Source organism: Calliphora vicina, chromosome 1 (genome assembly GCF_958450345.1).
Source record: "Calliphora vicina chromosome 1, idCalVici1.1, whole genome shotgun sequence".
NCBI classification, from domain to species: domain Eukaryota; kingdom Metazoa; phylum Arthropoda; class Insecta; order Diptera; family Calliphoridae; genus Calliphora; species Calliphora vicina.
In genome coordinates, this window is record NC_088780.1 from 135,445,299 (window position 1) to 135,461,794 (window position 16,496).

Consider the following 16,496-nt stretch of genomic DNA (forward strand, 5'->3'; position numbering starts at 1 on the left):
TTTCACTTTGATTTGTTTTATAATGTTTCCCATAATATTTTGGGTCTACTGTTAACTGATCGTGATCTGGACCATTTTCAAAAAAAAAAAATATTTTTTTGAATTTTTTTAAAATATTTGTATTTTCCCCCAAAATAATAAATTAATATGGCGTAACATTTGAAAGGGCTTTTCCAGCTACATACAACGCCAAGTTTATCCTTAATATAGAGATATTTCATAATTTAAAAGATTTTTTATGAAAAGGTTAAACTTAAACATGAGAAATATTGATTTGTGTGCTGCTGAAAGAGCCCTTTCAAATGATACCCGAGTGTTGTTTTGTAGACTTGGGTAGTTCATGAACGAACTAGTTTAATTGAACGATTCACTTGATTGAGCTAAATGAACTAGTTCAAATCTTTTCGCTCACTTAGTTAAATTTTTGAAATATGAACTAAAATTATCCAAACGTGCGCCATATTTTCAAAAACTACAATAAAAAAATGTGTTTTTATGAAAATAATTTTCGGAAGACATAAACAAACCATGGTTTACTTTGAGTGGGGATAACAAAATTTATTCCTCTGCATACTAAGTGAGTAGCTCTAATTTACTTATATTAAACATCAAATAAATACAAACAATTTCGCATAAAAGTAAACATTTTTAAAAACAGTATTTTCCATTAAATTATTTAATACTCCATTTTAGCGAAAAACCAAACAGTGCAAAGTGTGTGTGCATAAATAAGGAGTAAAACAAAAATGTGACAAACAACAAACATATGTATTCTCGACAATTACTCACTCCAAACCCAGATCATAGAAGGGATATTGCAAAATGGCAATTGGTATGGCTACAATAAATAAGGCAGCATTAACAAAAAAACCAAAATCCAACAAAATGTATTAAATAAAACACACATGCAGAAGAATAAATGAAAATATATGGATGTATGTACATTGGGGTGATCGATTCTACGACATTTTTCAGAAACCGGTTTTCGGTTTATTCGAAAAATAGCAATTTAATATAAACCGGTTTCGGTTTTGGTTTTTTTATAATAACCGGTTTTTTTTGGAAAAATATTAAAACGCATAGAAATAAGAAGAAAAAAGTTTTATTTATTGAAATAATGGTGATTACTTCTTCCATCCTTCACAAGGTCTTTGGTTCAAATTTGACCCATTTTGAAATTAATATTTAATTTTTTCTAATATTTAAGTTACATCTTTTCAGAGCTTTGGTATCACTATAATATTTCTTTGGTAGCTCTTATATATATCTGTCTCCTTTCATCATACTTGCTGAACATTATACTCGAATGAAAACTGGTATTCCCCGGATAAATACCAAAGCTATGTTTTTCTTATCCTTCATGAGATCTTTGGGTAAAATTTTACCCATTTTGAAATTAAAGTTGCATTTTTTCTAAAAAGAAGTGGTTGATATTTTTGATAGTTGATATTTTATGAATTTAATTTAATTTCAAATGCCAACAACTACGTTAGGTTTTTCTTTCAAAAAAATGTATTTTCTATTTAGGTCAAATTTTACCCAAAGATCGTTAACGTCAGTAAATTTGAAGACTTTATGAAGGTAAAATAATCTCTTAGGAATAAGTAATGCACAGTTTAAATGCTTTGGAGTATATAGATTTTTTTTGTTTGTATAAAACTAGACATTGAAAATTATCTTTTACTCGGTGTACTTGTAGGACATAGAAAACAAAGCATTGAGTAAGTTTTCAGGCTTTCCAGATCACTTGTGACATTTTCTAAATATTAAAAGTCTTGTAAAATAGTTAAAGTATTTGTTTTAATTATACCCTACACCACCATAGTGGGGAGGGTATTATGCGTTTGTGCAGATGTTTGTAACGCCCAAAAATATTAGTCTAACACACACCTTAAAGTATACCGATCGACTTAGAATCACTTTCTGAGTCGATTAAACTATGTCCGTCCGTCCGTCTGGCTGGCCGGCTGGCTGGCTGGCTGGCTGGCTGGCTGGCTGGCTGTCCATGTAAACCTTGTGCGCAGAGTACAGGTCGCAATGTTGAAGATATATCGATCAAATTTGGTATATATTACTTTTTCGGCACAAGGACCAAGCCTATTGAAACTGGCTGAAATCGGTCCATTATTTCATCTAGCCCCCATACAAATGTCCCCTCGAAATTTGACTTTATCGGTCATAAATGTTTAGTTTATCTATGTATCTACACAAATTTCGCTCCAAATAAGTTTTATATATACAAAATTCATGTCAGCAAATTTTGTTACGATCGGTCCATAATTAGTCATAGCTCCCATATAGACCCGCTTCCGAAAATCACTTTAACGTGCATAAATCGCTTAAAAATGTTGGTATACACACAAAATTCAACATAGTTAACTTTAATATAGACATAAATCACACGACCTAATTTTATGGTGATCGGTCCATAATTGGTCATAGCTCCCATATAAGGCCCACTTCCGAAAATCACTCAAAAATATAAATTATTGATATTTTAAAAGAAACATATTTTTACTCTTTTACTTAGTGTAGGGTATTATATGGTCGGGCTTGACCGACCATACTTTCTTACTTGTTTCTTTTTTGATTTTGAATATTTTTTAAAGTTTTTAATACACAAAAACTCATAAAAACACACTTTTAGAAAAAACCGGCTATTCGAGGAAAAAACCCGGTTTCTTCGATATTCGAAATGTGGGCTATTCAAAAAAAACCGAAACCCACCTTACCTAAAAAACCGGTTATATCCGGTTATTAAAAACCGAGCCGATCACCCTAATGTACATATATATCAGCATAAAATATAATTGAAATAGATATTCATTAGGGTAGCCCTTTTATTAGAACTTTTGGATTTTCGGTATTCAAAATGTCTAAATTTATTATCTGTCATCTAAAAACTTAAGGCTGAAATTATGAGAACAATTGGATAACGTTTATATAGTTCTAAAATCTTTGGTTTTAAATATTTTTGAAAGCTGTAACTGCAGTTTTCTGTGATCTGTGATCATTTATATAGTTGTACATATTTTAGCATTGTTACAGTTGTTTTTTTTTTAAATATTATAGTCACAGTAACTATTTACATGATTGTGGTAATTTACGAATCACATGATTGTATCAACCATATATATGGTTACAGTAAACAAATTTATGTTTGTGACAACCATTTTTATGATAAAGGATGATGTTGCTCTCGGCTTATGGATATCATAATCTGAGAACAACATATTATGCACATGATTAAACATGATTAAAATTAAAATGCCAAAACATATTTTAACGAAATCTAATAAAAACAACCAGAATTTTTTACATTAATCAAGTTTATATTTATCATTTAAGTAAGAAAAAAAACTCTATTATAATTTATACAAAATATCGTGAAACTTTAACTTTTTCTTTTGGGCTTTGATTGATCTTCTCGTTTTTAATGCCAACAGTAATCACCTAGCATAGTTGTATTCCAATGACCTTTAAATAATTTTTCAAGCTTCTTTACATGGTGGAACCAGGATGTAAATATGTAAATATGAGAGGAGACCCAGATTAGATGGAAAAAAATACAAATGAGAATGAACAAAGAAAATTTTCAATGACATTCTGAAACCCAACTTTTCATAAGCTTTAAACATGTCGTTAACTAGCTGTTCTACATTTTCGGTTTTGTTGTTCTCTAAAAACCCTGCTTTCAGCGATAACTAGGTACCAAGTTTCTTATTAGTAAGCTTTTTATCAAAATGTTGGTCTTTCAGCAATGTGCAAATTTATGGTCGCACAAATATTCCTTCTTTGAGTTTGTAATCACTTAACTTGGAAAATATTGTCTTTATATTTAAATAGCCTGAACAAAATTGTTTAGAATCTACCAATGGTATATGTTTCACATTCGATTTTCCGCAAACAAACGCTGAAATTTCTGGCCATGTTTTGGTGCATTTAAGCAGTTGCGACGACCACTTAGTTCAGTACACTAATACCCCGGTTTGCGTCGCTAATAGGGCCTGAAGAAACGCGACGCAAAACGAAGCACGATTTTCCATACATTTGTATTGATTTTCATTTAATTGGTTCCGAGATTCATAATTTTAGCTGAAAAAAAAAAGATTTTTCAATCAAAAATATTGAATTTTTTGTCAACTAACAAGAGCATTTTAGATTTTTCGTATTTAGAAATGTACGTTCTTCCTGGCAAATGCTTCCAAAAAAGTCCCGTTTCATCAGCGTTTAAAACTTGTTGTGCAGAATATCCACCCTTCAATAATTGCTTTTAATTCAAGCTTTAACTTTTCTGCAGCTGAAGTATCTGCACTAGCAGATTCTCCTTTTAATGCAATGATATGCAAATTTCCACGGATTTTAAAACGGTCAACCAACCTCTGCTTGCATCAAATTCTTCCACACTTTCGGCACTTGATAACGGATAATCTTCTTTCAGATCTTCAAATAAAGTTAGTGCTTTCTTTTGAATTACCATTTGACTTAATGGCATTCTTCGGTGATTTTGATCTTCTATCCAAATGTCACTTCTGACTCCATTTTTTCCATTAAAGAACTTCTCATTTTGGTAACCTGTTTATGTTGTAACGATGTTGCGGTTTCAGCAAATTTTTTAATTTTATCATCGTCTCTGGAACAAATGGATTTTATTGTAGAAGGGGCTAGTCCAAGGTATTTTCCAATATCAACAGCCCTTTCCCCTGATTTAAAACGTTTTAAAATGTCAAGCTTTTGTTCTATGCATAATTGCTTTCTTTTTTGACTCATTGCTGCAAAATATTCATTTCAACTTCACTTCAGCAAATGTAATTTGCAACCATCAGACAACATAAATATGTATGTATGTATTCCCATTAGACTTAAACGGGAAATACCCTTTTTCTGTTTTAGCTTTGTACAAACATTTTCGAATTAACGACGCAAATCGAAGCACTAACGACGCAACTTCGAAACATGCGACGCAAACTGAAACAAAAACCACGCAACTTCGAAATCACATAAATTTTAAAAAGACGCAACTTTGAAGCAGACGCAGAACGAGGCGACGCAAACCGGGCAAATATGAACAAATATGTATGTCGACGTTATCGAATAGGAACGATTACTAAACAAAACAAAATAATAAAAAAGTACAATACATCGAAAACAGCAACTGTTTCTTTTAACCCTAAAGAGAGTTTAGTAAAAATAATACCACTCTGCTACAATATGACACTTTTTGTCAGAAACTGAAAAGGCATAGGTCTAGGTGAGGACATACTAAAACCGTCTTCAAAGATTTTGAAACACCCTCAAAATTTTGAGTTATTTTGAAAAAACTGTTTTAGGATAGGCAAAATATTAAGCTTTCATTTTGTGTCTGCATAAAATGTATATTCCAAGAAATTTTTAAGTTATTATAAAAAGTTAATTTTTTTTTTCTTAATTTTTCAAATTCAACAATAGTTATTTTAATTTTTTTCTATGAAAACCAAATTTTTTTGTACAGTATTTAAAAGACAATTTTATATAGACAAAAACGAGATATTAGTTATTAAAATCGGTTTAGATTTGCAAAAGTTATTAAACTTTTTCGAAAAAATGTACAAAAAAATCATCAAATTTTACAAATATTTTTTTTTTTTTTATATTTTTTTGTTTTTTTATTCATATGAGCTGGGGGAGAAATTACTCAAAAAGGTAAAAAAGGAAAAGTTTTTTTATAGTTTTCATCCAATTTGAAAAATTTTATTAAGAACTAAATTTTCTTTATATATTGATATAAATTTTTATAAGCTTTCATATCAAAATAAGCAATGAAAATCGACTGAAATCAAAAAAGTTGATAAATTTAGTTTTTTTCAGATATTCTTAACAAAAGCAATACTTACAACTTAATGTTAATGTATTAACAAATGCATGTCGTTTTATAACGTCATCAGTTTTCTTTCCAAACACATTAAAAAAATTAAAATCGGACAAAAACTGACTGAATTACAGGTCGTTAAGTTAACGAACATCACTGAAAACGGTTTTTTTAAAATAACTTCTGAATTTGAGGGTGTTTCTGAATTTTTTTGGCATAATTTGTAATGTACTCAGCAAGACCTATAACCCACGCTAGGTAATTTAAGATATTAAATAGAGCCATTAGGAGAAAAAGTACAAATTTCTTATTTGCCTCTTTGAAATTGCCGTTTGAAATTTCGAAAAAAAATAATTTTGTCGAAATGTCTTAAATCTGTGTTCTTCTTGTGCTAAAGAAACTGTTTACACGGATTTGGATCAATCTACACCATCGCAATCGAGTTGCAAATAACAATTTTTGTATTACTGTAGGAACCAATATTTATAATTGGATCAAAATTGGCTCAATAATATCGGAACAAATGTATTTTCGTATTTTTACCCACTTTAGGTACTTTTATGTCCGCATTGAGAAGATACAAATTGTATTCAAATAAATTTTAGTATCGTATATGTCTATAACGATTTATAGAAAATCCACTTTTATAAAAAAGTACCAAAAATTAAATACAAGTTTTACCCCTTAATGCTATGTTCACACTTGGTGTTTTAAACGCGTTTAAGCTAAATGTTGATTAAGTTAATCAAAGTCGATCACATTACATTTTGAGATGATTAAGTTGACAGTAAAATGATTAAGTTGACAAATAAAAAACAACAAAAATTAAATACTTTAGTAAAGTTATCAGCAGATTATTTATACTTATTAAATATGGAATTGTTTTATTAATTATGGAATTGGTTTTTTATGAAAAATTTATTTATCGGTAGTACATCTGAAAGGCATGTTCATTATGGCCGATGCTACATCATCATCAGTTTGAGGTATGTTCAGATGATTCACGTGATTAATGAAACGATTAAGATTTAATCATGTCAATTTGAAGTGATTAACAAATCATTTAAACCACGTTTGAGTTTATTAACTCTGCAAATGTGAACATAGTATTAGAGTTCGAATTTCCAAAAAGTAACAAATTTATATTTCGTATTTTTTATTTTTAATATGTAAATAATGCGATGTAAAATTTATTTATATTTTTATTGGTTTAGAAGATACATATGGTGACAATAAAGTTCCAAAACATAATTTTTAATCGTTTTCTCTTCTAAAGGGTTCAAATTTTAAAAAAAGTACAAGAAACCAGTTTAATAACTTTTTAAGTACAATAGAAAAAAGGTATTTCAAGTGTTGTTGATATCTGTATAACCTTAGAAAATACATGGTTACAGACTTTAACCGTTTTTACCCCTAAATCCTTCGAATTTCCAAAAAAGTGGCCTTAGCACGTTTGCACTATAAAGAAATTAAATTAAAAATATTTTTGTATTTCATTTACCAATAGATATTTAAGTATAAAAAAAGATTTGAAAATGTTAATAATGGGATTTGAGATGTTCATGAAATGTTATCATTTGTTGGAGTATTAAGTTATAATGGGTTAACGATGTCAGGAAATGTGTACCCTCATCGGTCCTGGCGTGCTGCCTACTGGACATTTTTCAAAGGTCTGCAGACCTGCTTAAAATAATAATTTTTTGTCTTACGACCATTTATACAGCGGGATTCTTTCAAGCAGGCCACACTAAAACTTTTTTATTTAATTTTGTGATCAGTTGTTCATAGACCACGTTTCCTTGAGCACTTAACCATATCAATTTAAAGTTCTGAAGTATAAAAACTAAATGAAATATATAATTTTATTGTTCACAATTCAATGATCCAGGTAAGGAACTTAAATGTTCATTAAATTTATTGCTAGGCCCTTATTTTAACATTATTTATAGCTGGCTGCACCTACAATATCTCATAATCCTTTCGTCCTTTATGTTCTTCCAGAAGCATACAAAAATAATGTTGAATACTTCCGACGCTTGGTTTTTCCTTGGGACTGAGGAGGTTAAATGTTATAGTTAAACATCTAAGGGTAAATGAAATACAAAAACTATAATTAATTAAGTTTGACCCAATTCTGGAAACTTCAAATATTATGTGCAACCTCTAAACGTTATCCAATTTTGCTAAAATGTTCAGCATTTGGTTGTTGGAAGACAGAGAAATATTTAGACTTTCGAAGCAATGAAAATATACAATTAGAAAAATATGGGCCATCCTCGTATTCAAACTAAGCTAACAAATAACTCAAACAAAAGAAAAAAACATTTCTTTTCATACATTTTAATAAAATCAAAATAAGTCATTATAATCATTATAATTAAAAATATTGAACATCTTAATTAAAACTAAATACGAATACCCTTAATGTTTTCAAAGATATTTATGTATTCAGGTATTGAACAGGCAGTTATTTATTATACGTTATAATCACACCAGATAACATGTTATTGTCACGTTGCATTTAATGTCTTGCAACTTAATGGTTGCACACACGTATCAATGAATTCCATAAATAGTTAAATTTTATTATCATACTCACTTATGGCGTTCGCCTGAAATGTATGAAACGCATTGACATTGCTGGGCGAGGTGGCCCAACCAAAAGGTTCGGGCACATTGAGATCATTTAATTTCATTTGCGTTTGCCACAACAGCACACCAACCATATTCTCCAGATGTGTTGATGTGTTGATCTTTACGCCCTCGTAGTAATCGTCTAGAGCGGTGGCATTGGTAATCCATTCGGGATAGCCAATGAAACTTTTCATTTCCGCAGACTTTTGCAAAGTCTCGTATTTCGTTGGCTCATCCATCCACGTGGTGGAGCGCACCAAATTGTTAAACGAACGTCGTATATCGTGCAGCATACGTTGGACGTTTGGCAATTTGTGGCGAGTGAAGTCGTCGTCTGCCAATGCATAGGACAGTGCCATGCCCATGAGACTGTTAATGCCATGGGCACAATACAGTGACCGTGGTGAGCTGCCTTCGGTGCCAATGACCAGACGCATATATTCGGCATGTAGCAGACGCATTTCACTAGTGGTATGAAGGATTAACTCTTCCACTGCACTAAGCCATAAATAGAACTCAAGATGTGACGGCGGAACCTGGAGCAAATATTCCGTAATGGTTTGTAAATAGAAAATGTCCGCATCGCTGGTGATTATTTGTAAATCGGTTGTATTAAATTTTCCGCCATTGTTGTTCTTAATATTCACCGTACTAGCCATCATTAATTGCAAATAGTCCTCCCAAATGGGCAGAGTTTTGGGTGAAATCAATTTGTCGGTTTGATTTTGCAAGTCCTTCACTGATAGGTAAACTATGTCATCAATGGGATTTTTAGAAGATTTTGTGGCATTTTCAGCGGCACTTTTGAGCTGAAATGGAAGAGAGAAGAAATAAAAAAAATTCAATAAGTTTATAGGCTTTGCTATATTTGAAATATTTATTGTATTAACTAAATTTCTCTACTCTAAATTTTACAGGCAGTACAGTGGCTGATGATAATTTAATAGCTTTTTGATATCAAAGAAAAGATAATCTTCCATTCTATAATTTCACGAGTGATTGATAGTTTTCACTATACAAATCACCTGAAGGAATCCTCTTGCGGAGTGCTAAAGGATCCATTAATGACTCGGTCAACTTTGTATCTCTCTCAACTATGTTCGTTTGGTTGGAGTTATTTTTATTTCTAAGAATAAAAAAAGAAATCTTGAAATGCAAACTCTTTTGAGGATTTTTATATAACCATAGATTCTGACCGTTGACTCTAACATAGAGAGCTTTTGATTTCAAATTTTCTGGATAGCCGTTATTTACGATCCCTGACATTTACTGCTAATCCATCATTGAAAAAAGATTGACTGACTCTTAGAAGACTTGTAAGTAATAAAATTCCGTCCATTCATTAACTTTTTCTTTGAAATTGGATTCTACCACAAGTCTCATACTTTGTCTTGGACATATTTTCCTTGCAACATTTTTTTAAATTCAGTTTTCGTCGGTCTAATTTGTTAAATAAAATTTGTAATACTACTTGATTAATGAATAACATCAAATTTTTTTTTATAAACAACCACTGTATTTTCTAAACGTTTACATGTTTCCACATTTTGTTTACCCAAATGTTAATGAACAATGTACGATGGCAGCTTTTCTGGACCTACAAAGGGCTTTCAACAATGTAACAACTATCGAAATTCAACGAGCTCTAGAATATCTATGTTGCAATATACATCTAGCAACCTCTAGTTATCACTGCATGTCTTGGTAACACCGATAATTCAAAGCAAGTTGGACGTGGAACACCCCAAGATGGGATGTTATCTTCTCTACTGTGGTTGATTATGATTAACTTTATTATTGTCGAATTAGAAAATAAGAAAGTTAAATATATGACGATGTGGTATTGTTTGTTCTAGGTATATTTCTGGATGTGATTAGCAATATCATGACCAATGTGAAACTGAACGTACAAGACTGCATGAAGAGTGCTACGGTTGTTTACTATACCTGTCTCTAGATGTTCGATAAAACAAGATTAGTCATAAAAGTTTATATTGATGCTTTCAATATGAACTTTGGGGTTGTTTCTAGGGTTTTTAATTTCGCGATCTTTTTTGATTCCCGGGAATCGGAAAAATTTGTTTCTACACTCCCGGGTACCCGGCTATTCCCGAAATATATAACAATACTGTAAATTAGGAATATTATGGCTATATTTCATATAAAAACTTAGTGTTATAATCATTATTTATAGAGCTTCGTATTAATTCAATTTCAGCTTAATTCACTAAAATCTTAATACGAATTAAAAAATGTCAGTCTTTCATTAAATATATCCATTCACAATATATAATTCTTTAGCTTCATTCAAGAGCTTAATTAAAATTTAATTAATTTTGCAGTTAACTGATAACAGAATTTATTCAAACTTTGAATGATTAAATTTTTGTTGATTCAAATCTACCACAAATTAAGTTGAAATGTTTTTCCTTCATTCAGTTTTATTTACAAAATTAATTGAAAAACATTTTCTAAAACCTTTTAGTAAAAGGAGTGAATTCAATATTATCTATGGCCGAGATATAAACGAAAAACTGTTCACGTTTATTTTTTTGGAAAAACTAACTTGTTTTCTTTGTAGTTTCGTCAGTTTTTAATTACCGGGAATCCCCACTAAAAATTCCAGGAATCGGGCAGTAAAAAAATTACAAAATTTCTGGGATAAAAACCCTAGTTGTGTCTTTCTGTGATGAATGTTGTTTAGGGTTGTTAATACATCTTCAGTGTTTTTAAAAACTAAACGAATGGATTTGGGATGTCAAATAAGTATGTTTGTATGTATAGATATTGGTATAGTCTCACAAAATTGAATTAATTTCTACCTTATAAATTTGTCTGGCCACCTTAACAGCATTCATGGTCATCTCAGCAACATTATCTTCTGTATCCTCTGGATTAGCATCCGGATCCAAATATAGAATATAAATTTCCACAACTTTCTTAACATACGATACATATGCTTTCAAGCCACTAGAAGTTTGTTTAGCAGCCTCCTCCTCTTCCTCCTCACGACCCTCGATATCGTTTTCATCGTCGTCATCATCATCGTCCAGAATGAATTTTTTCCGGACTTTGTATAAAATTTTGTGAACATCATCATTGTTGCTGGGATTAAATAATTAATTAATTATTAGTAAAATAAAACCACAATATTAAATTTGGTTACATTTTTAACTGACAATTATTAAAACTAAGACGTACAGTTAGTGCTAATGATCTAAAAAAAAAACACCCACAACTTACAACGGCAGTGCTGAGTCAGTTTCCGGTGTTCCCAAGGCAATACGATTAATTGTACGATTCAATGGATCAGCAAATATATCAAAACCGATTATTAAATCCATAGATAAAAATTTCTTTATAAACACCATTGACTGTAGCCAATTGAACTTTCCACTTTGATTGTATTTCTTAGCGCTGTCGGGACTTAAAGTTATATTAAGGCCACTAGGTATTAAAGGTAATTTAAATTCATTTAGAAAGTGCACTAACGGTTCCATTCCTCTTTCCTCCAGTTTCTGAGTATCCATGCAGGCTTTATACATTGATTTCGCCTTGGCCACTGCCTCAGGTTCAGTATCGCTTACGTTTTGTCTTAAAAACTGACGTAATTGTCGCATTATGCGTGCCTGCCGTTCACGAAACCAATCGTTTGATGTTACGGAATCGGGTCGTGGATGCTCATCGGACCAGCGTCCACAGGTAAATTGATAAAAGTCCTCACAGGGATCAGTCTCTTCGTCCATTGAGTAGATTAAGCTTGACGCTGTCCGCAGACATTCGTTGGAGCGACAAATTGTACTAATAGAATTTTTACCTGATGACATAAATGTCATTTGAAATAAATTAATATCAGAGATTTTTAATTAAGCGGATCAGAGTACTTACTCAATAAAACACTTAAAACTATGATAGCTATTATCAATAAGATTATCAACACTATGAGCAAAATAAATAAAGTCTTGTTGTAGTATTTTCGGCGAAATCTGAAAGATAGATAATTATAATATATTAAAATTTGATTCTGTTGTTTATGGCCAAAATATCTATCTCATTATGTCTAGCTCTACATGAAAAATAATACGTTGTACAGAGGCAACAGGTTGATATGCAGACGACGTAAGAAACCGCATTCATATGGCGATCAGAACATTTTTCGAAAAGAACCAAGCTAAACATAATTATTTAATTCTTCCATAAAAAATCATCTCTTCTTAATAGATGTGAATTTTGGAATGCAGTGCAGAAGGATGTTAACTCGCAACAGGTCTTCATAAATCCCCGTACACATCGAGATCCGAGAAAGCAAATGGCGCTGGCTAGGGCATACTATACGAAAGCTCATTGACAAGCCAAGCTATCGAATGGAACCCGCAATGAAGCCGTAGAAAAGGAAGACTATCACGCACCTAGTACCGCCAACTCGAAGTGGCCAATGGGTGCTGATCACTGTTCTAATCCCTCAACACTACAACTTTACACTATTTAACTACTGCACTGTCATCCATGGAACTTGTTACATGTTGTGAAATTCCTTAGCCACTAAGAACTGAGATCGAAAAAATCTTAACATTCATAAATATTAATAAAAAAATGGATTTGCCTCTACCGGTACAAATTCCACATTACCATAATGACAGGATGCCAAATCAGGCCAAAAATAATGTGTGTAAAGAAGTCGTCTTATGAATTGAAGTATCCTTTTTTGTAAACATTCCTTGATGTAAATTTCGGTATTTATAGAGTCCTTTGTAACAAATGTTTGGCTTCTTTTGCCGCAACTGCATATTGCTTGCCATACCAAGAACTTTGGGGTCCTAAATTTTTCTACAACATTTCCTCGAGCATCAGCAACATAAAAATATCAGGGACCGTAAATAACGGTTATCCAGAAAATTTGAAATCAAAAAATCACTATGTTAGAGTGATTTCAGAATCTATGGTGATATTAAAAAATGATCCCAACTCCACAGTTAACAGTAATTTTTCAACATAAAAATAAAAGTTCGCGTAAAACTCTTAAAAAAAAGAGTTTTAAATATCCGTCAAAAAAAACTCATTTGAGGACTTTTATTTTTTCCGTCAGAAAAAAAACTCATTTGAGGACTTTTATTTTTTCCCCCATAAAATAAAAGTCATTTAAGGAGTTTTATTTTTCCCGTCAGAAAATAAGACTCTTTTGCTTTATTTTCTACTTTTTTCAGTATTATTCTTTATTGAGTCTTTCTGATATAATGAGTGTAGTAATTTATTTGTTTAAGAAAGAAAAACAACAACAATTTAAAAAAAGAGTTTTAAATATCCGTCATAAAAAAACTCATTTGAGGACTTTTATTTTTTCCGTCAGAAAAAAAAACTCATTTGAGGACTTTTATTTTTTCCCCCATAAAATAAAAGTCATTTAAGGAGTTTTATTTTTCCCGTCAGAAAATAAGACTCTTTTGCTTTATTTTCTACTTTTTTCAGTATTTTTCTTTATTGAGTCTGTCTGATATAATGAGTGTAGTAATTTATTTGTTTAAGAAAGAAAAACAACAACAATTTAATAATAGGAATCAAACAATCGCAAATTAAAATCCCACTTGTTTTTATTTTAATGACAATTTATTCAATTGCAATGCAAGGTGCTTTAGAAATTGTAATGATCTGACCATCGGCAAGCTAATTTACATAAAATGAGTTTTATTTCCTGTCAGGAACTTTTTTAACCTTATGTTTTTAAACCTGCATTGGCTTCATACCAAATAGTCCGAGTACTGAGCTAACCGGACTGCTTTCCTACCGGATGTGTTGAGAGCTCTTTTGAAAATGCTTTCTATTTATTGACTTCAGAAACATCACATGCTTCTACCTGATCCAGGTTTTCTATCAACGGACAATTTCTGCCAATACTGTTTAATAATATTGCAATCAGTTTGACGACAGACCTTTGATTGTTTAGCCAACTTTTTGTATGACCAAGTGGGTTTTGTTGAAAATATTTAATAATTTTAGTACGCACTTTATTCTCGTTACTCATTTCAATAATAATAACAACAAATGAACATAATTGACATTAAGCATAATAACTGACATACTTTTCAAAAACGTGTGTTAAGGCTTTTTCGTTCTCACTCCTTAGCAACCGACTATTTACTTGCAATGGTTTTGACAGGCGAATTTAACATGGGCATGTCATGACATGTCATTGGGAGTAGTTCAATTCATTCAAATATTTTTCCCTACTTAGCTGGCTGCCACTGTATGTGTTATTAATAAAAATATTCCCACAACTAAACTAATAATGTAGAGAAGTCCTTGTATATTTGATAGTATAATACTAAACCAATAGTGAGTTGTCAAAAAAAAAAAAAATCAAAAATAATACTACAAATCAAAAATAATTTGAATATACATACATTTGTATGTATATACATTTAACTGGTAAATTTCCCCCGATAAATAACATAACAATTAAAATGCAATTACATGAGTGTTAAAGTAGAACTACAAGTATTTTGTTAGAAATTGTGTATGTGTACTTTGTTGGTACTTCTATCTCACCACTACTCACCTGGATTCCACCCCTATTAAATTATTGTTTGGATAGTGATGCAGTGCAGGTGGTGATTTCGCGCCATTATTATTTTGATTGACATGGTCTGCGCTGGCGGCACTATGTCCTCTTGTTGAATTTCGACCAGAAACCGTGGATTGAATGCTCAAATTGCCTAAAAATTGTATTACAATTATTCGTATGGAAAATACTGTTATTGTTAGTATTATTACTATTATTTCACGTTATTATTGTTATTTTGTTGTTGCCTTTGGTCAGCCACTGACTGACTACAACAATAAACAAATAATGGAAATAATGAATAGAAAGTATATACATTAGGCTGGGTCGATTTTGTTCATAAAAAATCGTATAGCAGAAACGCATTCTACGGAAAATTCTAAGAAATTTTCCCCTAAGAAACCATAGGTCTAAAATCAAATCCTATCTTGCGCATTTCGACTTTTATCCAATAAAAAAACTAATAAAAAAACATATATGCCGAAATATCATTGAATAAAAGTCGAAATGCGCAAGATAGGATTTGATTTTAGACCTATGGTTTCTTGAGGAAACTTTCTTAGAACTTTCTTGCTAAACGATTTTTTACTTTACGATTTTTATCGTCCGTACAATTCGACCCGGCCTAATATATATATTTAGATACATATACTTAGATATGTATACTTAGATTATTTCTCAGCGTATTTATATTTAGTGCTCCAAGATTGTATGGATGAAAAAAAATTGCAGGTACAGGCAGTCCCCCCATTAGAACAATTCTAAGGAGGGGACGGCCCACAGTGGTATTTTATTTGGCAAAAAGTATATTTTTTACAGTTATTTTTATACCCTACACCACCATAGTGCGGAGGGTATAATGCGTTTGTGCAGATGTTTGTAACGACCGATCGACTTGTAATCATTTTCTGAGTCGATTAAACGATGTCCGTCCGTCCGTCTGGCTGGCTGGTTGTCTGTCCATGTAAACCTTGTGCGAAAAGTACAGGTCGCAATTTTGGGGACCAAGCCTATTAAAACTGGCTGAAATCGGTCCATTATTTTACCTAGCCCCCATACAAATGTCCTCCCGAAATTGGACTTTATCGGTCATAAATGTTTAATTTATATAGGTATCTACACAAATTTCGCTCCAAATAAGTTTTATATATACGAAATTCTTGTAACCAAATCACACGACCTAATTTCATGGTGATCGGTCTATAACTGATCATAGCTCCCATATAAGGCCCACTTCCGAAAATCAGTCATGAATATAAATTATTGATATTTTAAAAGAAAAATATTTTTGCATATTTACTTGGTGTAGGGTATAATTGACCGACCATACTTTTTTACTTGTTTAGTAATCTAATGATGCAATTCTGTAGAGAAATGTTTCATTAGTAGTAGCTGTTTTCGAAAAAAAATAAAATTTTGTATAAAAAAAAGGTGGTAAAGTTATCTAAATATTATACA

The 16,496-nt window shown here is 31.4% G+C and overlaps 1 protein-coding gene across 1 annotated transcript in view; it reads right to left on the reverse strand.

Annotated features, from left to right (window-relative positions):
- Nucleotides 1–16,496, reverse strand: part of Nep5 (Neprilysin 5) — a 43,966-nt gene that overhangs the window by 887 nt on the left and 26,583 nt on the right. Inside the window, exons 2-7 of the mRNA XM_065502727.1 lie at nt 15,036–15,192; nt 12,371–12,468; nt 11,726–12,299; nt 11,305–11,587; nt 8,448–9,291; nt 790–838 (exon numbers count right to left, since the gene is read on the reverse strand). Of these exons, the coding sequence (XP_065358799.1) occupies nt 790–838; nt 8,448–9,291; nt 11,305–11,587; nt 11,726–12,299; nt 12,371–12,468; nt 15,036–15,192 (2,005 nt within the window). The remainder of the gene's footprint in view (nt 1–789; nt 839–8,447; nt 9,292–11,304; nt 11,588–11,725; nt 12,300–12,370; nt 12,469–15,035; nt 15,193–16,496) is intronic.